We start from the raw sequence: 22,149 nt of genomic DNA on the forward strand, positions 1-22,149 counted from the left end.
GCATAGGACAATCAATAAACACATCATTCGCCCTGCGCTCCTGTACCAGGGTCCTGCCGTTTCCAGGCGACCACGCATCCATCCAGTGCCGCGATCTGCCACTGCATCGGTACTTTCTCCTCCCTGGCGATCCAACGCCGCCATTGGCCACCCTCATCATCTCGCTAAACAAGTGTTTCCCTCCATCGCAATCCCTTAGCATCCTGCAAACACCAAGGCGGCTCATCTCCGACCCTGCGCAACGTCATCAACATCCCTCTTATGAAACAGGGCTCCCTTCAACAGTCGCTGCCGCAATTTTACGCATCCACACTGACTACACAGGATTTTAACGTCTAACGTTCAAGCTGACTCGACGCGCATTATCACGTACATCATCTCTGCCCGTTGCGTCAGGCTGCAATCCCACAAGCGCCCTATAGTAACACCCCGGATGCCCATCAAACCGCGAGCTACTGCACGACATCAACCATGGTACCACCTGCCAACTCGTGCATCTGGCCTCCACCGCTTGACACCTGTAAGAATACACAGACGCCCACACACTAATGCCACCTTACAGCAAAACCTGCGCCGGTACATCTAGCTCGTGCCGACCTAAGCCGAGCACACCACCCAAAGCACTTGAAAGCCATATGCAGCAGATACGACAGTAGTGGAGTGTGTTTTCGCAGACCGAAGAACTGCCTGATGCACAGCACAATTTTCTATATTCGGCACGACCTGCAGCACTCCGACTTCGCCTCGTTATCATCCGGGCCGAATGGCGGAGCAAAAGGGACGAGCCTAAGCTAATCACCCTGAGATTTTCGATACGAACGCGTGAATGGACAGGATGGTAGATCTGCGGTGCATATCACATGTACCGAGATCGGTGAAGATGTGTCGTGAAGGGCAAGATCGTTCTCCGACAATATTCGCGTCTCCTTCCGCAAACTTATAAGAATGCCTGTGCGAATACACCGACGACTTGGATATCCAATACCGATGTGTTGTCTATCCAAAACCAATAAATGAGAAATCAGAAATACGGCAGCCTCAAAACATATGAAAGCCTTATATTGTCAAGAGACAAGACAAGACGCATCGGATACCCCCGGCCTACCGCCCGTCCAAAAAGACGATTCATGGTTCGCTCAAAAAGGATACCCCCTCACCCCATCTTCAGCCTCAACATCCAGCCCCGCCTCCACCTGCTCTTGATGTTTCCTATCTAAATAGTCCAACAGCACATCTCCATACATCTCCTTCCCCTTGTACCGACTCACATCGTCCCCCCAAGAACGAATCGCACTGGCTAGTCTACCCGGTACATACGGCTCCTGTGCGATTTCCGTGATGGGGTGGAAGTAGGTCCGGATTGTGAAGACTACGCCGCCGGATTTGGGGAGTCTGGTAGTGATTGTCAGTTGAAGTAATCCGTTGCTATTGATGTGAAGCGTGGACAGGTAAGATGGAGACCGCGAAGGGAATATTCATGACGGTGAGGATGATGTTGACATACCTCCTCAAACTCTGCCTCTCACTCCTAAACCAATGATGCTCAACCGCTTTATTCTTCTCCGCTGTAAACCAGCCTATCCCGCCTTCCCCCTCGGTATCTTCAGGTCCTATGCTAGAGCTCCACGCGAGGTTGTCGTCGACTTGGATGAAGTAGTTGTTTCGTAGTACGGGGGATTGGGGTTGGATTCGCCGGAAGAAGTTGGACATTGGTTTTTCGAGCTTGGTTTTGAAACTGGCGGGTGAGCGTTAGCGGGCGATATGTTGATGAAGGGTTTGAGGATGGATGTGGATGGAGAGGGAAGAGACGTACCCGGGCACGTCACCACTAGTATGGATCTCACTCAATGGCATCCCGAACTTATCCTCCAACCTCCAAAACCCCGCTAAGAGTATCGCGCCGGCGAGAAGGTAGTACTGTCCATCTTCTTTCTCCACCATAATAGCGAGATCATCCTGAACCAACCTCGCACACATCTCCATTGTATCCTCCTTCACGCCATTCCTCTCCAGTCTTCCAACATCGAAGATTTCGCCCGTGGCCAAATTCCTGAATCCGTTCATCATACCCTCGGAAGGGGGGATGGTCTGGAAGACGGTGGGATAACGTTGTGGTAGGTAGGAAGATAATTCCTCGAGGAGTTCCACTGCGGCGGCGACGGCTTCTGGGGCTGTTTTGATGCATTTCGCTCCTCGCTCTTCTATCCTTCTTGCCTTTAGGTCGTGAAACTGCATGTACTGATTGTCGAGTTCGATCCATTCGTCCCAGTTCATGTTGCGAAGACCCATTGTGATGTTGTACTTCGGGCCGTGGCGGAAGGGACGGTAAGGTAGGGGCTTAGTGGTAGTGAGGGAAAAGGATGGGTAGGGGGTCGCCGGAGGCCGGGTGAAGTCTGAGGGTGGCCATACTCCTGGAGGGCGATCCGGTGTTTTGAACGGGCCTCGTTTTTCGAGGTTGGGGGTACTGGGTCGTGGATTGTTTTGTCTGCGGGCGCGGATTAGGTTGGTGGCGGCGATGGTGAGGTATGTGAATAAGGCGAAGAGGAGGAGGGAGTAGAGCGCTGCTTTGGGTTGGATATCAGTCTGTTTGAGGACGTTGTTAAGGCGGGTTTGAGCGTTGGTGCAGTGCTGTTGTATGTCACGTGCAAGACGTCTGGCATGTTCGTCTAGGTCGGTGATAAGAGCAGCCATGATGAACACCAAGTAACAGGACTACTACTACAAAGTCGAAGTGGAAAAAAAGAGAGGACGTCACGTCCATAGTATAAGTAGTCACAAACAAAACAGCACAGTACCCAATGACCGTACACATCATGCGCGATATGTAAATCGACTTCCTATTAATTCATCTGGGATATGTACAAGCCAATCGTCTTCCGCGATAACGACCCTGGACACTGTGGAGTTGGTGCGCATGTGTCGTCAGTAGTGGTTATCTTGTCTGGGCGGGGAAAGGAATACCCCACTCGGTTAGACCTGGTGTCTATCGATGCGACTCTTGATAACAGGGATGGACGTCCGAACAGCCTGCCTGCGATGTGGTCTGGGGGCACAACAATTCCGCAACGCGTTTAGATGAGTTGCACCGTGACGCCGTTGGGGAACAGGAGTTGGCTTTGGATTTGATATTGTCTAGCTGGGGTGAGTCCGGATTACCCCCACTTTGTGTCTGACGACTTGTATTCATGTGTGTGTACTATGCGCCTTTCCGATCTGTACGTTGTATTAAGCAGTAGTCGCCCCATTGGCGACGGAACTTGGCGGGGATGATGGATAGGTCTGGGACCCAGAGCATGCGACTGATGGTATGTGTCTTGCTTGCGTCCAAGAAAGGAAGACACTTCAACGCTTTCCAATGCTCTGTATCAGAGATGTAGTCCGGTTCGAGCGCTGTTGGTGGAGCGCCAGCAGAGCGAGAATCAACGATGAAGTCGCACTGCTCGATATCGGTCTGTTTCGTCAGGTTAGTGAGATCCACGTCTTCATTCCCTAGTTCACATACATATTTGCTGGGATCTTCTAGGTTCTCATCGTTCATTCCAGATGGTATAAGCCAGGTGCCGGGGAACAGTCCAAGACTGGCGTCAGCTTCGCTGAACTCGCCTGGTAGGAGGCCTGAGAACTCGCTCTTGATGAACTTGGCGCGGACACCTTGGGGCAGGTTGAAGGAGGATGGGAAGCGATACCATTCTTTGCCTAGGCATACGGTGTCTCCCGAGCGTGCAATCGTGGGGTCGAACAATGGCTTGTAAACATTGAGTGGCGCTGAGTATGCGGACATGTGACCTAAAATGTGTTAAAGATCAATTCAAGGTTCTGCCAAAAGCGCTGGTACTTGTTGATCGATAGTATGAGAGGTGATACATACCATGAATTCTAAGGATGCCCAGATTCAAGGACAAGATGATGGGGACACAGACGATGACGAGCTTGACCATTGGAGGTATCTTGCTCACTAGATGTCGTGGATCCATCGAACCAAAGTTGGCTAACAAGATGTGCAAAGAGAGGGCTGCGTTCCATGCTAATGCAGGATACGCTGGATACATAAATCGCTCTTCTTTATGAGGCTGGACTGTGAATATCGCCAACCACAAGTAGAATGGGCTGACAAAGGTGATGGACCTCGTGAGCGTGTTCCGATAAACAGCCCTGTCAAATACGAGGTACTGGATCAGCAGCAGCGGGAGAGCAGCCAGCGCGAGGAAGAACCAAATGTTGAAGTTGAGCGCTAGATTTCGAACGTAGAAATGCCATGGCTCTACACCGTAGATATCAGGGCCTCTACTACCACCACTGAAAACGTTGTATAAAACGATGTTGAGCGGCACGCACACGAGCTTCCTGTAAAACAGCGAGTCGATGGCGGTCTGCAAGATTACAATAGCGAAGGCTCTAGGTGCGCCTTGGAGTAGTATGCGACACAGACTCTCTTTAATGGTGCTGGTGAACACGCCTGCAATGAAGTCTTCCGCAATGAAGGGCAGAGCGAGCGCACCGGCAAAGGGCCAACCAAGAGCACTGCCGACGGCGAACCATGCAATACCTTGTGCAGTCCTCATTTTACGTCCGGACCAGTCCATGAAAGACGCAAATCCAAGCATTGCACAATTCATGGCGAAACTCGACGGAAGATATGCAGGGGAAGCATGATACATGCCGGGGCTTATGACCATGATCATGGCGAAGAAAGACGCAACGCGCACCTCGAACATCTTCTTGATAGCCGTGTACATGCGAGCCTGGCATCCTGCGCAGACTATGGCTAGGACCGCTCGCAGGAAGTAGAACTCGAACACCTTGGATCTTTGCAAGCCCAGCGCCTGCAGAGGCAGCATCGCGAGTCCTATTACGAGCGAGTGTATAGCAGTGTAGGCCCAGCTTCGGATGGCATAGTCAGGAGAGTACTCCCAGGTCTGGAGGCCGTAGCCATGGTTGAGGTAGTGGCTTGGTTCCCAGTAGTTGAAGACTTCATCGCAGTCTTGGATCGGCGAGAGGGCGGCGGCGGTGAGATTGGCTAGGGCGAACACGCAGAAGATGCCGAACGTGGAGAGATGGGGTGGTGTACTGGACACATGATGCATACGTTAGCCTGTGATCGCAGGGTAGAGGAATTGTGGCATGGCTCAATTGAACTCACTCAGGGGTCGAATGCGCCGTCTTTGAGCGCGATGCAGACATGTCAGCGACAATGATTCCAGAACGTGACGGCAACCTCCATCACAGAGTATCGTCACTTTCACAGAATGACGCGGTGGGTCTCGCGGTCATAGGGCTGAGCTGCGCGTGCCCGCCAAGCTTGTTAGCGCGCATCCAAAAAGGCGACGTTCTTCCCTGAAGCGCTCCTTTCAACCAGAACTATCATCGCACGCATTTAAGCAAACTGGTGCAGACAACGCAGTGGATAACTCAGCCATCACGCGTGCTTCAGAGAAGACTGCAGAGAGAGACACGAGCAATGTCCGACTCTCTGGAACCACCGGCCAAAAGGGCGCGGTTGGAGGCGGACGCTCCCTTTTATGGCACATCTACATCTGCATCTGCGCTCGACGCGCCGGGCTCGCCTGTCGATGACATGGACGACGACTTCTACGACACTACGCCCGTCAAGCCCTCTGCGCTGCCCTCACAGGCGGACGGAGCGACGTCGTTGTTGGCGACGGCGGCACCCGCGCCGGCCTTTCACCTTCCTGGACTCGGCTCTGTGAGCGAGACCCCGGCCGCGCAGTCGCAGCCGCAACCACAAAACGGCGCAGTCGTCCCAGACGACGCCCCGGAAGACGGCGAGCTCTCGGATGACGAGGCCTTCTACAATGATGCGAGCCCGCAGGCCGCCATCCCAGTCGAGCCGCCCGTAGCCAATCACGGCCAGGCGCAGGATGAGGCTCCACAGCTCCAGGCCGTCGCTGCTGCCGATACTCCAGCGGCCGACACAGACGGCGAGCTCGACGCGGCCCTGACCGCCGCCATAGACCTCCAGAACGAGATTGAAGACACCACAGATGCTCCTGCCCCCGACGGCGCGGTGTTCGATAGCAAGGCCGAGTTCCTGCGCGCGGCCGAAGCCAACAGAAATGACCAGAGCGCCGAGTGGCAGCTGGACTCAGATGCATCCGACTCAGACTCATCGTCCGACTCCTCCAGCTCGGACGACAGCTCCGATGAGGGCTCAGACGAGGGCGAGCTGCTCGACCCCGAGGAGCAGGTCCGTCTCCTGATGGCAGAGGCCGCCGACGAGCCAGGCGCGTCCGGCCCAGTGAAAGTCAAGACGCTCAACGAGCAAGACGAGAAGTTCGAAATGCCCGACATCACAGTCACGCCGGAGACCAAGATCACAGAGCTCGGCAAGGTCGAGTCCATTGTCGGGAACCTCGTCGTTATCAAGGCCAAGATGTCTGGCGATGAGCAGGTGCTGGAGTCTGGCTCGGCGCTGTGCCTCGAAAACCGCACGGTTGTTGGCAAGGTCTCAGAGCAGATTGGTCGCGTGGAGGAGCCGCGCTACTCCTTTGGCTTTAACGATGCCGCTGAACTCGAGACTCTAGGTATCAAGAAGGACACACCCATCTACTACGTGGACGAGCACTCGACCTTCACCGAGACAGAACCCATTCGCCGACAGAAGCATACCGACGCATCGAACCTCCACGACGAAGAGACGAATGATGTCGAATTCTCCGATGACGAGAAGGAGGCCGAATACAAGCGCGAACAGAAAGCTAAGAAGCGAGCCAGGCAAGAAGGCAACGACGAGCCAGTCGCGCCCGTCAACATCCCGACCGGGCCCAGACTACACGTCGACGCTCCCGCACCGCCCATCTACCGGCCCATGGAATACCAGGGTGGTGGTCTGAAATACAGCGACGATGAAGACGAAGATCTCGGCATGTACAAGCCGCTTGCCAGACCAGACCATTTCGAGCAGATTGTTGGGCAAGGTGCACCATTAGAAGATCGCAGCCATGTTCGCAGAGGTATGGGTCGCGGTAGAGGCCCCTGGGGCGATCGGGGTCGCGGCTTCCGTGGCCGAGGAGGTGGTGGCGGTCGCGGTGACTTTGGTGGTGGACGCGGCGACAGAGGAGGCTTTGGCGGCGGACGAGGCGACTTCGGGGGTCGTGGTGGTGGAGGACAGCGAGGCGACCGAGGAGGCGGCAACAACAACAACCAGAACAACCGAGGCGGAGATAAGGGTGGACGTGGCGGCAAGAATCAATCTGACCGTGGCAGGCAACCAGAGCAGTTCCAAGATCGTCAACAGAACAACCAGAGGAATCAGTACCAAGAGGGACGGTCCGCAACCTCGGCATCGCCAGCCCGCCAACAGCAAGATCGCAGCCAGTCTTACACCCAGCAGGACCGTGGCCAGTCTCAGCAAGCCCAATCCCAGCAATCTCCAGCAGGTGGTGGTGGGAAGAACAAGAACCGCAAACAACGGCAACGTGAAAAGAGGGAACGGGAACGCCAGCAACAGCAGCAGCAGCAGCAGTCACAACAGTCTCAGCAACCTCAAAAGCAGCAGCAACAGCAACATGCTTCTCCGGCACCTTCTGGACCATCAAATGCTAACGCTTATGCAAACAACAGCAGCGCAGGTTGGCCAGTGCCTTTCTCCGGTCCCTCACAGCCAGCGGTCCCCTATGCTGCCGCACCTCCGCCTCCACCGCCAGCAGCACCAGCGGCCTACAACTACCAGCCATCGTACACCCCCCAACCTCAAGCGCCAGCACCAGCTCCAGCCCAGCCACCCCAGCAGAACCAAGCGGCCAATCTAGCGGCATGGGCACAGTGGTTCCAGGTCATGCAAACCATGAGTGGACAACAACCACAACAACCGCAGATGCCAGCGCAAGCACCTGCACCGCCACCACCACAGCCTCAGCCGCAAGCACAGTACTCCTACCCCTACCAGCAATATGCGCAGCCGGCTGCTCCCGCGAACCCCCCTCAACAGGGCAACGCTCAAGCTGGAGCGCAGCAGTCGCTCCAGGATATTCTGCGTGCGCTCCAGGGCGGTGGTGCTCCTCAGTGATCTTAACGCGGATATTTAATCATCAGCAAGTGTGTGTTCGATTCGGATTAGGTGTTTTGTAAGATTATATATATGTTGTTCTAGTATGAGTTGCATGGCACGTAGAAGCCGTCATCACGTACTATCCGTGAAGGCAGCTCCACGAAGCATACACTCTGGTACTGGAACAAATCCCGGGACGCAGACAGGTCACAGGATTGCGTCACTATACACGCAAAAAAGGGATGTGAGATAGACTTGGCGTCGTACGAGCGTTAATGATTGCTTCTTATGCTATGAAGTTGCTATGAGTGGTCTATTGTGAATAAGCTGAGCCGGGTGCCGGAAGAAGTACTGCGAGGTAGCATGTGATTACCTAGTGTACTGTACCCGTGGACACCTTCATAATCACTCATCAATGCTTGGGGGCGTATATGAATGCCCAGTTTCGTGAGGGAGTGACCCGATTGCCTGGCTGCCGGAAGAAGCATGTGCGAGTGGTAGCATGTGACTACAGTGCACACCTTCATGATCAGTCATCAATGTCCCAGGGGCGTATGTGCTCGTAACGTAGAAATGCTGTTGTCTGGTGCTGCAAGCGCTATTGACTCCTTCACGGAATGAGAGTGCGCGATTAATATGAACTGGGGCCAATTCATTCATTGACGTCCTCCACGGCGATATACACATCACATCAGCGTCTCGCGCAGCAAAGCGCAGTAGGCAAAAAAAGTATAAATACACGCATACACGCGAATGAACGCGATGTTCAAATCCGCGGTGGTGGCACAAGAGGTCTGCACGTCTGCCTGCTTCGGGATATACGGCAAATAAGCTCCGGCTGCACAACCAACGAGAGTCCCTCAAACATCGGAGAATAATGAAACAGGAATGTCTCTAGCTATTTGAACAGGCGAAAGCATAGGCAGTGGCTCGGTCGTACGCCACAAATGTCGGATTCGCTTCTGAACCAAACTATTGAGGAGTTAGTTCTGGGATGAAACACGGGTGTCGGTACTATGATGATGCGATGTTAATGATGTGGATGGTTAGGCAGAGATGGACGGGAGCAAGGGATGACGATGATGATGATGACGGGATAGTAGTCGTCGTCGTAGTCGTCGTTGTCAGGATAGTGGTGGTGGTGGCTTTGGCACCAAAAAGCGGGGGTTCAAGCTCTCGGTGCTCGGTGCACCGGGGCCATGACCTAACCTACCTCAGCGGAACTGGAATCGGCATATGCTGCAAACAACGCGCGTAAGATGAGATGTAAGATGAAATGTAAAAGTATGGCACTGTCGTTCGCGATATGACTGCATGCGGCGCGACGTCCGGGTCGTTGGTTTGAGGGTCTAGGCCGGGGGCATACGGAGAAGGATTGGTATGCTGGGAAGTCTAGGACGGGTGCTTGGTGGCTCGGTAGGCTCCGTGGGTGGGAGCTGGGTTAGCGGAAGGGAAGGGTGAGGAGTGGGTTGGGGACGGTTGGTCTGGGCTGTGGGTGGCGCATTGTTGGCAGAGTGTGCCGCTCTCCATAGCAAAGTGGAATAGGTGGGGGAGGAGAGGAGAGGAGGTGAAGGTCTCATATTCTGCACTGTATAAAGCATACATGTCCACGGGTCTGCGTGGTTGGGGATGTCGTCGTTCTGGGTTAGTGCTCTGGGTAGTGTTCTGGAGTATTGCTAGCACGGAGGCTCGGTAGGACCCCGTAGTGCTTGGTCGGTTCCAAGGTTGGAGTGGGTGCAGGTGGCGCATTGTTGGCAAAGCATGCCGCTCTCCATCCATAGCAAAGTGGAGCCCCCATGCCTGTCTCCATCCGAAGTGTCAGTGAGGGTGTAGTCAGCCATTCTTCACAACCATATGCACCACCACCCACTATAGCCTGACCGACTCCAGCTGTCTGTCTGCCGCCGCTAAACAGCCCGAGTCTCTCGCCCGCTCCGCCTCGCCTCGCTGCGCGCCTTGCCCTGCGCTGCCTTGCCCACTGCGCTGCCGACCGCCGCCCATGTTGCACACCTCGAGCTGCTGTCCCGCCTCGATGAAGTAGCCGTCCACGTCCACTCTGCGCAAGCAGTCCCCACCAACACTCCCGCCGCCCACGCGGGCCACTTCCGCGACTCACACCCTGCACGCCCCCGCCGCCGCCATGACGAGGAACGAGACCATCGGCCGCCATGGTTCGGTAGAGAGCTCGTGGAGTTCGCGCTCGGGCGACACGATACGGCCCTATGGACGCGCGGGTTCGCTGAGGGGTACCCCCGTCACCGTCAAGACGGACAAGAACCTCAATTCCCGGTATGTTGTTGCGTCTGGTGCCGCGCGAGATGGATGCTGGCTGGGGTGGCGGCGCGCGCTGTGCGCCCTCGACCTTGACTCTGGCCTCGTCTCGTCTTGACGCGGGAAGAGACATGTCTTGCCTGTCTTACTCTTACACGTGCATCCACGCCACGACCACAATGACTGCTAACACGCCATAGTGTCGAGCGGGAATCCGAGATATCGCCTGGCACCGTCCCCCCAGCTCCGCCGCCCAAAGACAACCCCTCGCACCGCCCGCGCAAGCCTGCCAATTGGGACGCTCTCACGCCCAGCGCCTTTGGCCACCACCGAAAACAGCTGGCTGTCCTGGAGACTTCGGGAGGCCGAGTGCCGTCCATATCGCGCAACCCCCCCACCGCTTCGAGCGCCAATTCACAGGTCGCGCCCTGGTCCACCGCGCCCAACGGAAACAACATGACCAACAGCGTCTGGAGCAGCTTCTTCAACGACTCAAACGAGGATGTCTCCCAGTCGTCGCCTGGCTTCCGCCCGGGAACCGGCACCAGAGAGGACAGCATGGGCTTCCCCATGAAGGACGACAGACGACCGTCCGTAGCCAGTGCCACGACTGTCAGCAGCACGGGTTCCAAGTCGAGCATGGGCCGGAATTTCCACAAACGCCTGCAGAACGTTTTCGGAGAGGACTTCCCCGCCGACGACCGCCAGAACTCGGATTCGAGCTTGGGCACGCCGCAGCGCAACCGCGGCAACTCCCTCAGCAACACAATTGGCAGTAAGCACCAGTCGCGCCCGACCTCGCCTACCAGCTCCCGGCCACGCACCCCGCAGGCGTCCTCGGAAGTCACGCCATGGGAGTTCCAAGACTCCAAGGTGAGTCTAGTTCACATCCAGAGGAAGGCACTGCGTCTTTCACTCATGCTCCTGCCCTACCACTCCACCGCCGACCTCGGACCTGTATCACTAACCCCTCACAGGACGTTCCCACTCCCGCTGAGTATGGCGGCCGTCGTTCCTCCGAGCAACATTCTGCCAAATCGGGTCGATCGCATCACAAGCTGCACGTAAGACTGCCTGGCACTGGCCACCGGCACAAGGGCAGCAAGGAGGACAACAAGGCCCCAGACGGACGCGCAGACATAAGCCAGCCTTACCCGCTGCGCCCCACTACCAGCCGCGAAGATTCCAGCTACAGCGTCCGACCGAACCAACCCTCGGCCCTCAGCTCCGCCTTCGCCTCCAAGACAAGCCTTCTGGGACGGCCGTCGAGCCCTACGCCAAGCTCATACTCGGATATGACAAGAGATGACAGGATAGCGCAACGGTCTCCCAGCACCAACAAGGCGTCACACGGGTTTTTCGCGCGGTTACGAGGCAAGGACAAGGACAAGGATCGCACATTACCGGGAGACACCCTCAAGAGTCTGGTCGCTGCTGGGACTGCCTCCGCCACGTCTTTGAATCCTTCGATTAACACGACACGATCCGCGAGGCCAGAGCCGGCTCGGCAGGCCACCATGGCGAAGCAGCAGGCAATCAACAATGGCGTTGAGAGCGCAGCCAAGGAACAGAGAATGCGAGCGCCTCACCACCGCTTGCCTACCTTCCGGAAAGAGAAGCGCGCACCTGCGAACGAGCCTACGGGACGGGACCCTAACGATAGTATCGCTAGCACAGCAGGCAACGATGCTGTTTTCTTCCTGGACAGAAATCTGGACGACATGGAAGGCATTGTGAATCTCCAACAGGCACCGCCGATGACACCGCCTGTAGGCGAGGTGCCAAAGCAGCCACCAAATCTTGGTGAAGACATCTCTATACCAGGACCCGATGACGACGGTACCGCAGCGTGGGACGCGCCAGACTCCTGGGCCGTGAAGCGCATGAAGGACGAGATGGACAAGCTTGGAGATGCCGACGAGGCTACAACGCCTTCCAAAGAAGAGAGCGACAACAAGACGTATTGTCTGCGCATTTTCAGAGTCGATTCAACTTTTGCGACACTATCAGCTACCTTGAACACGACCGTGCAGGAAATCATACAAATACTAGGGAAGAAGACCGTGTTGCAGGACGAATTGGACAACTACCACATCGTGATGCGAAAACATGACACCTCACGGCAACTGGAAAGTAACGAGCGTCCGCTGCTGATCCAGAAGCGGTTGCTGGAACTCGCCGGATATACGGATCTAGACCGCCTCGAAGACGTCGGACGGGAAGATAACAGCTACCTCTGCAGATTCACCTTCCTCCCTGCCAAGATGAGTGGATACTCCAGTCTGGAACGGGATCCCGGTTTCAGCAAGATGCAGAAGTTCAGTCACATTGATCTCCAAGGTCGGAACTTGATCACCATTCCTATTACACTCTACCAAAAAGCGACAGAGATAATATCGCTCAACCTGTCGCGGAACCTATCACTTGACGTACCTAGAGACTTTATCCTTGCTTGCACCAATCTGAGGGAGATCAAGTACACCAGCAATGACGCGCGACGACTACCGCCCAGTCTGAGTCTTGCTAGCCGGCTGACCATGTTGGATATTTCGAACAACCGCCTCCAGTCTCTTGACCGTGCTGAATTGCACAAGCTACAAAGTCTGCAAGGGCTTCGACTTTCCAACAACGGGCTGACGCGACTGCCACACTACTTTGGACAATATCGCGCGCTTCGCAGTTTGAACTTGAGCTCGAATTCCTTGAACGAATTCCCCGACTTCCTGTGCGAAGTCCGGACACTGGTGGATCTTGACATCAGTTTCAACTCGATATCGAGCTTGCCCAAGATTGGCCAGTTGACATGTCTAGAAAGACTCTGGGCGACAAACAACAAATTAACCGGCAGCTTCCCTCCAACACTGAGCAATCTGGTCAACCTGCGAGAAATCGACGTGCGGTTCAACGCGCTTGATAGTATGGATGTCATGTCCCAATTACCCCGATTGGAGTACCTGATGATCGGCCACAACTCTATTTCGGCCTTCGAAGGCTATTTCCCGAAGATCCGTGTGCTGCACATGAACCACAACCCAGTTACACGCTTCGGCCTCACTCAGCCCACCCCAACACTAACCGCCCTCAATCTTGCGTCTGCCAAACTAGCGCAATTACCCGAGGATCTGTTTGGCAAACTGACTGGCCTCACTAAGCTCATCCTCGACAAGAATCACTTCACGTCCATATCGACCAACATTGGAAAGCTGTACAGGCTGGAACATCTCAGTATAGCTCGAAACTCTTTGGATGACTTGCCTGCCGAGATCGGTCGCTTGGTGGAGCTTCGCTACTTGGACGCGCGCGAGAACAATCTGCCCAAGCTTCCCGAGGAGCTTTGGTATGCTCGCCGATTAGAAACGCTAAACGTGTCGTCCAACGTTCTTACCACGTTCCCCAAACCCGGCGCATCACCTCCACCAGTAGCAAATGGGGAACAAGCTCAAGTAGACGGAGCGCCTGCGCTTGTCACTCCAGGCTTGACATCAAGTCCCAGTTACGAAGAGCTGGGAAAATTGGAAGACTTCCAGAATCGCCGTCCTAGTCAAGCATCAGGAGGTCTGAGTGTTGGTTCGTCGGCTGCCTCTTCGCAACGGAAGGGGTCGATGGCGTCATACAACACTTCAAGCACGGCGCGCAAGACATCAGTAGCGTCTCGCGCGCCCACCGAAGGGACACTGACACCCATGTCCCGCAAAGACTCCAGCCTTAGTAGTCGCTTGGTGACTACCTTTGCGGGTTCTCTTCGACACGTGTTCTTGGCTGACAACCGGCTGAACGACGACGTGTTCGACGAACTGTGTCTTCTCCCCGAATTGCGAATTGTGAATCTAGCATACAATCTCATCTATGACGTTCCACCTCGTACGATCCGACGATGGCAACATCTTACTGAGCTGTACCTGTCGGGCAACGACCTCACGTCTCTACCTGCAGAGGACTTGGAGGAAGTTGGCTCGCTCAAGGTCCTTCACATCAACAACAACAAGTTCCAGGTGCTGCCGGCCGAGCTTGGCAAGGTTGCACAGTTGGCTGTTCTTGATGTGGCTAGCAATTTGCTGAAATACAACGTGTCGAATTGGCCATATGACTGGAACTGGAACTGGAATCACAAACTCCGATACCTGAATCTGTCAGGCAACAAGCGTCTCGAGATCAAACCCAGCGGCTCGTACAGTGGCGGCGGCATGAGTATGCGAGAAGGGCGCGACCTGACCGACTTCAGCTCGTTGATTAATCTTCGCGTACTTGGGCTGATGGACGTCACGATGATGGTTCCTTCAGTCCCTGAACAGTCAGAGGACCGGCGAGTGCGCACTGCTGGTTCGGCTGTGGGTACTATGGCGTATGGTATGGCCGATTCACTGGGTCGCAACGAACACATCTCGACAATGGACATGGTTGTGCCCCGCTTCCGCAGCCACGACGACGAACAGCTGTTGGGTCTGTTTGACGCACAGCCGCTTGCGGGCGGCGGTGCGAAAATTGCCAAATACCTGTACGATCAGTTCAAGAACCGATTCGCTGATGAGCTCGACCGTTTGCGCCCGAATGAAACGCCGTCGGATGCGCTGCGACGAAGTTACCTTGGCCTCAATAAGGAACTCGCTACCGCTGCAAGTCAGGGTCTGGACAAGAACGGACTCACTGCACCATCAACACAAACGCGCAATTCAGTGCCTGATCTTAGTGACGACGACCTGACATCGGGAAGTGTGGCAACAGTACTTTTCCTGAAAGAGATGGAGCTCTACATCTCCAACGTTGGTGATGCGCAAGCCCTTCTGATCCGTTCAGAAGGAGGACACAAGATCCTTACCAGGAAGCACGACCCCGCTGAGCCAAGTGAGCGATCCAGGATACGAGAAGCCGGCGGATTCGTGTCGCGGCAGGGTAAACTCAACGACATGCTCGAGGTATCAAGAGCATTTGGATACGTTCAAATGTCGCCATCAGTCATCGCATCGCCGCATATCATGAACCTCACTCTTGGCGACACAGATGAGATGATCCTGATAGCTTCGCGAGAACTCTGGGAATACCTCACACCAGACTTCGCTGTCGATGTCGCACGATCGGAGCGAAACGACCTGATGGTTGCCGCCCAAAAACTGCGCGATTTGGCTATTGCCTTTGGTGCGACGAACAAGATCATGGTCATGTTGCTTGGTGTGAGCGATCTCAAGAGCAAACAACGTGCCCGGTACCGCACCCAAAGCATGTCCCTCATACCCGCACCTGGTGCAGATCCAGACTGGGGCGCGTCGCGCAGACGTGGAAAGAAGGGCAATCTGGTCGGCGACTCCAAGCTCGCTCGACTCGACAACGAAGTGGACGCGCCAACGGGCGAAGTCAGTCTCGTGTTTACAGATATCAAGAACTCGACCATACTGTGGGAGACGTACCCGATTGCTATGCGTTCTGCAATAAAGATGCACAACGAGCTTATGCGCCGACAACTACGCATTATTGGTGGGTACGAGGTCAAGACGGAAGGTGATGCCTTCATGGTCGCTTTCCGCACTGTGACATCAGCTCTGCTGTGGTGTTTCACGATCCAGAGCCAGCTTCTCGAAGTACAGTGGCCGCAAGAGATACTCAACAGCGTCAATGGACAGGAAGTTGTCGATCCGGATGGTAACGTCATCTTCCGCGGTCTCTCAGTCCGCATGGGTATCCATTGGGGCACACCGGTGTGCGAAGTCGATCCGGTCACGAAGCGCATGGACTACTTCGGACCCATGGTCAACCGCGCCTCACGTATCTCCTCCGTAGCCGACGGTGGCCAAATCACCGTCTCCTCCGACTTCATCGCCGAGATCCAACGTCTCCTCGAAACGCACATTGAAGGCGACCGTAAGAACTCCGCCGGATCCGAAGAAGCCTACGGCGACGACATGAACAGCCAGATGATCCGCGGCGAACTCCGCTCCCTCAGCTCCCAAGGTTTCGAAGTCAAAGACCTCGGTGAACGCCGTCTTAAAGGTCTCGAGAACCCTGAGTATATCTACCTCATGTATCCGCACTCGCTGGCTAGTCGGCTGGCGGTCCAGCGCCAGACGGAACAGAAACCCGTGGAGCAGCAGAAGGAGGCTACGGCTGGTCAGAAGATGGCGGGGAGTCAGCTCACTATCGATACCGAAGATGTGTGGGATCTCTGGAATATTAGTCTACGTCTGGAGATGCTGTGCAGTTCGCTCGAGAGCCCGGGTTGTTCTGAACTGAAACCGCCCGAGACGGCGTTGCTGGAGAGGATGAAGAGCCGGGGTGGGGAGATTACCGATCGTTTCTTGATTAACTTTGTTGAGCATCAAATTTCGAGGATCGAGGTATGTTTTACAGTCTTTGTTTGGTTTGAAGGGAGTGTGTTTGCTGACTTGGGAAACAGTCTTGTGCCAGCACCCTTGCTCTACGCCACCGCATGCGGCCGTTTGGCAGTGCACCGCTGCTCGAGCAGGCGTGTCATATGGGCGATATCTTCGCGGAGCTCGATGCGAAGTTGAAGCGGTTGGAAGAGTTTGAAAAGGGGGCGATTGAGGGTATGGCGCCTTCTTGAGGAGTGGGCAGTCGCCGTATCAAGAAACTTAACTACAGTATGACGATAATCATGCAACACCGCAACAACAGACTACGACAATGCGCCGTTCACTACAGACACCGACGGACGATGACCGAGAATTCCGTATCCCGCTACCTTATTCGCACAACACACCTATCTCTATCCATCCTAATCGACCACCCCCGCATCCTCGGCGAAGGAACACGGCGAACCGCATATCTCTTCCTCTCGGTCATCGTCATCGTCATCGACCTCACACACGCGCGCGCGTACTTCCATACATATCCATACGATCCGATACGCTCGAACCGATCCGCCCTGGAGGCTGCGAACTCTCTATACTTTACTCTCGATACCTCATCTCGCGTTCACCTCATTTTACCTCAGTATCTCGATACCACTCACACATCACACTATCAGACTTCGCAGACAGTATTTGCGAGGTCGAACACCTGGGCTGTTTCACGGCGTTTTAAGGGAGCTCGCTCCTGAGCGGCTTTTAGGTTCTTGGGCGCTATGCGATTTTTCATCTTTGGGTTTTCCTGTCTCTCGGTTTGGCACTGTGCGATTTGGTTTGTGTGGCTTGGGCTTGCTTGGGTATGCGACCCTACGTGTGCACGGGACTGGACTGGACTGGTCTGTGGCAGTGGCTTGTAAGGTTTATTGTTATCATTGGAATTGGGTCGCGCTTTGTGGACGAGGGATTGGAATGAGCGGGATGGGGCTTGGGCACTGGTTTTGCTTGTTCGAGCGATGGGCGGATGAACGGATGGGTGGATGGATAGTCTCTTTTTTCACGGCCTTGGGATGAGCGATGTGGGATGTGGGGTGGCAGTCTGCTTGGAGCGTTTTTGGGTGTAGAGAGGCGCTGTATGGTTGAAGGATGCGAGGATGGTGAGGGAGGATGGAAGGGGAAGAGGGGAAGGAGAAGTAGGGGGTTAGTGAATGACTATCGCTTTTACCTGTGCAAACATATCTTACTCTGTATTCGTCCCGTGTGCGTGCAATTGCATTTACGTAGCTGGTAGCAGAGGCGTATAAGTCCAACGGCTACTTGGGTTTAGCGCACCATGACGCTTGGCCTGGGGATGCGTATATAAACCCCTCTCCTGCCTCCCTCACTCTCTTTCTTCCATCACAAAAGCTTTCCTCTTTTTCTCCAAAATACACCAAAATAATGCGCCATGTGCGCTCCTCCTCTTCTTTTCCAAAATCGAGAGCCAGCTGCTCCATGTGCGCTCTTCGCTGGCTCTTCTCCAAACTTGCAAGACGACAACGGCATGTGCGCTTCTTTCCCGCCTTTTCCAAAAATGAGATCATTCAACTAGTATGTGTGGTCTCCTCGGCGCCGGAAACCCAAAATCTGACGTGTCTGGATACACGTCTGAACACCAAACCATATACAAATCTCCGACATGTTGTGCTCTTCCTTCTCTTTCAAACAAAATCGACGTGGTCGATATGAGAGCAGACTCCACCCAGATTTCCATACCAAAAACCATACTGGCATTGCGGATGAGCGGCGCGCTGGCAGTCCACCGCCCATCTGTCGAAAGACCAGAGAGCAACGAAGATGGAGAGAAGAGAGGAGTGAGGTTGGGTATATAAACACCTCCTTTGACTGCCTTTCTTGTCTCCTTATCCTACGCACTTGATTGTGCTTTTACCAAAATATCCATGGAGTGCGTTTATGGAGTGTGTCTGGGCTTTCTTCCAAAAATCTGCAAGCTCCGAACCATGAGGGGGAGGGCTTCTCTGTTCGCTTTTACACCAGAAGTGATCAAACAACACGAATGGAGTCTGCCTTCCTCCTCTTCGTTGTACCAAAAAAAAACTACTTCAAAGAGAGCCATGGAGTCTGTCTGCTTCTCTGCCTTTCTCTAAACTACGTTCACACCTCACAGATGGAGTGTGTCTCCCTCGCGCTCTCCAAAAAGGATAACGCAAATTTGAATGTCTGCTCCGGCTTCCTCCTAAACTTCGATACGAACTTCTGATGGGGTGTCTCGCTTCCTCGGCTTTCTTTTCTACTGAAAGATCTATTCAAACATGTTATGGAGTCCGCTGTCTTCTCCGCCTTTTTCTAAAACAAGAGATGAAGGACACATGGATTGTCTCTCTCGTCTTCAAAATAGAGATGCTCAGGTTGCATGGAGTCTGTCCTGTGCGATCCTTCTCCAGTGTCTGAAACGATCGAGATAGAGTGACATGGCTGTGCTATAAGAGGACGACAAAGAAAATGATGGCTGTGCGAGAAAAGCGCACACTAAAAGATGATGGAGTGGCTCTCGCTGCGTCTACCAAAACAATCAAGGATCTTTTCATGGAGAGAGTAAGAGTGGGGTTGTACCAAAACAGGTCGGCATTCTGCATATGGCTGTCCGTCTTCCTGCTTCCAATCCGTATAACGAATTTGGAATAGCGGCTGAGCAGTTGAATGAGTATATAAACCCCCTCCATCCCCTCTTTCTTGTCTTTATCACTCTACATGCCTTTGGGCTTTTACAAAAACACTGGATGTACGAGCTATGGCTCTTCTGCTCCTTCTTTCTCAAAAACCTATGGCTCAAGGACAATGTCTCTCTTCTCCGCTTTCCGGTCTTTCACTCAAAACTCACCTTCGTTATTTACATGTTTCCAAAAGGACGATAACATGTCCGTATGAGAGATTGAGAGCGGTGTGGTGTACAAAATACAGCAAGACAGCCCTTGATGAGCTCGTTTAGCGAGTATCTGGTCGTTACTGCCGCGGAGTAGTGAGAAAGGCAGATATAAATTCTACCTTCCGGTCCTATTCTTCTTTCCTCATCACCACCACTTCCTTCGGGGATCTTACCAAAATGTGGTCCGCATTCGCACATGATTCTCTGCCCGCTTTTCTCGAAAATCCAATTCGCGCAATGGGCATGATTCGGCATTCCCCAGAACTATCATGAAATAAGATGGATTTCTGCCTCCTCCCTTCTGCAGAACTCAAAATATGGTTCAAATCCCTATCATGACGAGCCTTCCTGCGAAAAACTACCAAAAGTACCATCCAGAAGAAAGATGGAGACAAGAAACTAGAAGCTAGCGATGTTATGAGAGAGAAGTGTGTGAGAGCTCGCATACTCGAAACTGAAAGGTTTGGTGAACACATTGATGGCCTGTGGGTCTTCTGCCTCTTCGACATACTATGCGCTAGTGAGGTGCGAGGGTATATAAACACCTCTAGAGCTCGGTCTGCTTCTCTTTTCTACACCACAATCTCTTAATTTCTTTTCCAAAAACTATCCACCAACCATGCATGGGTGTCCAGCTGTGAGGACCAAAAATTGTAATGGGTTACCACGATGGTGTGAGCGCGCCTCTAAAACTTCTACCCGACAACTCTATGTCCTGTTCCTGCGTCTACAAAACGTTGAAGAAACTTGTTATGTTCTCTGTGGACTTCCAAAACCTCCCATGTCCTCTTCCCGCGTTAACAAAACATCGTGAAACTCACCATGTTCTCTGTGGACTTCCAAAACTATCTATCGAAAGTAGTATGGAAGAAAGGAAGCGCAGAGGTCTTTACAATATGACCAAAAGATCCAAAAAGCATACGACATGCCGCTTGGTCTCCGGCGTCTCTGCTTCCTGTGCGGTGGCACGGACCGGCTGGGCATATATAAACTCTTCTTTCGCTGATCGGTTTCTTCTATCATCTATCTCAAAAACTCTCCAGAGTTTTACCAAAAACACAGGAGGAAGCGAAGTATGGCGCGTTCGTCGGAGTGACCGAAAGATCCATCAGGCACAAGGATGATGCGGCATTGCGCTGGGGATTGCAACAGCGGAGAGAAAGAGGAAGAAGGACATGGGGTGTGCTTCTCTCAAAAAACAAGATGTCGCTACTATGGTCGAGAGCGACTGGGACTTGCGAAGATCGTTCCTACTACAAAACATCCATTGACATGTTTCATGGACTGCGGCTCTCTCCTCCTCTTGCAGCAAATTTGGGGTATATAAACCCTCGATCACTGCGTCTGCTACCTTCTTCCTATTATCTACCACTTTATCCTTCGGGATCAAAACTTCGTAGGCTTTTACAAATGTCCTGTCTGGCCTGGAGAGTCTCTCCAAAACAATCGAAGCCCTCGATTATGTCCTTCTCGCCGGCCTGAACGCGCCTGAAAGTCCTCAGCTCCTCTCCATGTTCTGCTGAAAAGGCACAACAGCGAACACATGCCCACACTGTCTCGCTGCCATCTCAAAAAGAACAGAAACGGTGTGATGCGGGAGATGAGTGCGAGATTTATCTCATCAATACCTAAAAGCTTTCCTCGGTGAGATATGAGCTGTTTCTCTGCATGGGATGGTCGGGTATAAATACCACCGGCAGCACCTTCATTCTTCTGTATCACACTCTACTTCTTGAGTTTACCAAAAGAGGCGTTCCTGGCGTGAATGGTATTTCTTCTTTTTTCCAAAAAGGCTCCTTGACCTAGAAATGTCTTTGCGCCTTCTTTCCTCAAAACCGCCAGAAACAAAGCTATGAGACCGACCCTCCGGGATCTCGCGTCAGCCAGGTTGCCGAACATATCACCGGTTCTATACATGGGTCTGGGCAAACCTCTTTCCTCTCTATTCTTTTCCCACGTATTCTCAAAAACGATGTGGGAATGCTTGATGGTCTTCTGTCTTTCCAAAAACAGATTGCCACCCAGCAATGGCTGTGTGCTGTCTTTCCTGAAACCTGCATTGCAAGTGTGAATGAAGCCGAGTCTTTTGAATTCTGGAAACCGCCACATTTTCACGTATGCTGTAAACATCGCAGTACACGTGTGGCGTCAAAAAACGTGCATTCAGGATGATGATGTGTTCGAGAGCGTGGAGCTTGGAGCACCAAAAATGTACATAACGACTTCACACGTGGTGTCTGGCTGTTCGGAAGCTGTGTATATAAATACCGCTGCGGTTACCTTTACTCCTTTTCATCACACTCTCTTCCTGAGTCTACCAAAAAGGGTACTATCTCAGTTGAATGTTCTCTTCTTCTTTTTCAAAACAGTAACTGGCGCCTTGGATGTTCTTCCTCCCTTCCAGAACGCCCAAAAAGAGTGTCATGAGTTCGAGACTGTGGGATTTGGCATTGCCTACAGTATCTCTTAAACACATCCTGGACAAGTCCATGTGTGCGTCCGAAAAATCGCGACTGAGGTTGATGATGTGGCTGAGGATGTTGAGCTTGTAACACTAAACACACATCTGCCGCTTCTTTATATGGGTGTCTCCTAGTGGGGCAGCTGTGTGTATAAATACCGCGGCGGTGACCTTTGATCTTACTCTTGTT

At 53.5% G+C, this 22,149-nt stretch overlaps 4 protein-coding genes across 4 annotated transcripts; 2 read left to right on the top strand and 2 right to left on the bottom strand.

The window, feature by feature from the left end:
• Window positions 1-1,153: 1,153 nt before the first annotated feature.
• Window positions 1,154-2,691, bottom strand: J4E92_003984 (uncharacterized protein; the record flags this gene model as incomplete). The annotated part of the gene is made up of 4 exons (XM_051495377.1): window positions 1,154-1,213; window positions 1,269-1,392; window positions 1,505-1,735; window positions 1,814-2,691. The coding sequence occupies 4 exons, from the start codon at window positions 2,689-2,691 to the stop codon at window positions 1,154-1,156; spliced, it is 1,293 nt and encodes a 430-aa protein (XP_051354396.1).
• A 505-nt stretch (window positions 2,692-3,196) lies between these two features.
• On the bottom strand, window positions 3,197-5,181 carry J4E92_003985 (uncharacterized protein; the record flags this gene model as incomplete). The annotated part of the gene is made up of 4 exons (XM_051495378.1): window positions 3,197-3,451; window positions 3,503-3,786; window positions 3,869-5,067; window positions 5,141-5,181. The coding sequence occupies 4 exons, from the start codon at window positions 5,179-5,181 to the stop codon at window positions 3,197-3,199; spliced, it is 1,779 nt and encodes a 592-aa protein (XP_051354397.1).
• Window positions 5,182-5,458: 277 nt separating this feature from the next.
• J4E92_003986 (uncharacterized protein) lies at window positions 5,459-8,026 on the top strand (the record flags this gene model as incomplete). The annotated part of the gene is made up of 1 exon (XM_051495379.1): window positions 5,459-8,026. One exon carries the CDS (start codon window positions 5,459-5,461, stop codon window positions 8,024-8,026), a length of 2,568 nt encoding a protein of 855 aa, XP_051354398.1.
• A 2,122-nt stretch (window positions 8,027-10,148) lies between these two features.
• J4E92_003987 (uncharacterized protein) lies at window positions 10,149-16,832 on the top strand (the record flags this gene model as incomplete). The annotated part of the gene is made up of 4 exons (XM_051495380.1): window positions 10,149-10,297; window positions 10,480-11,152; window positions 11,257-16,605; window positions 16,665-16,832. 4 exons carry the CDS (start codon window positions 10,149-10,151, stop codon window positions 16,830-16,832), a joined length of 6,339 nt encoding a protein of 2,112 aa, XP_051354399.1.
• Between the last annotated feature and the right edge of the window lie 5,317 nt (window positions 16,833-22,149).

This window comes from Alternaria infectoria, assembly GCF_024043175.1.
Source record: "Alternaria infectoria strain BMP 0036 chromosome Unknown scaffold_5, whole genome shotgun sequence".
In the NCBI taxonomy this organism is placed as follows: Eukaryota; Fungi; Ascomycota; class Dothideomycetes; order Pleosporales; family Pleosporaceae; genus Alternaria; species Alternaria infectoria.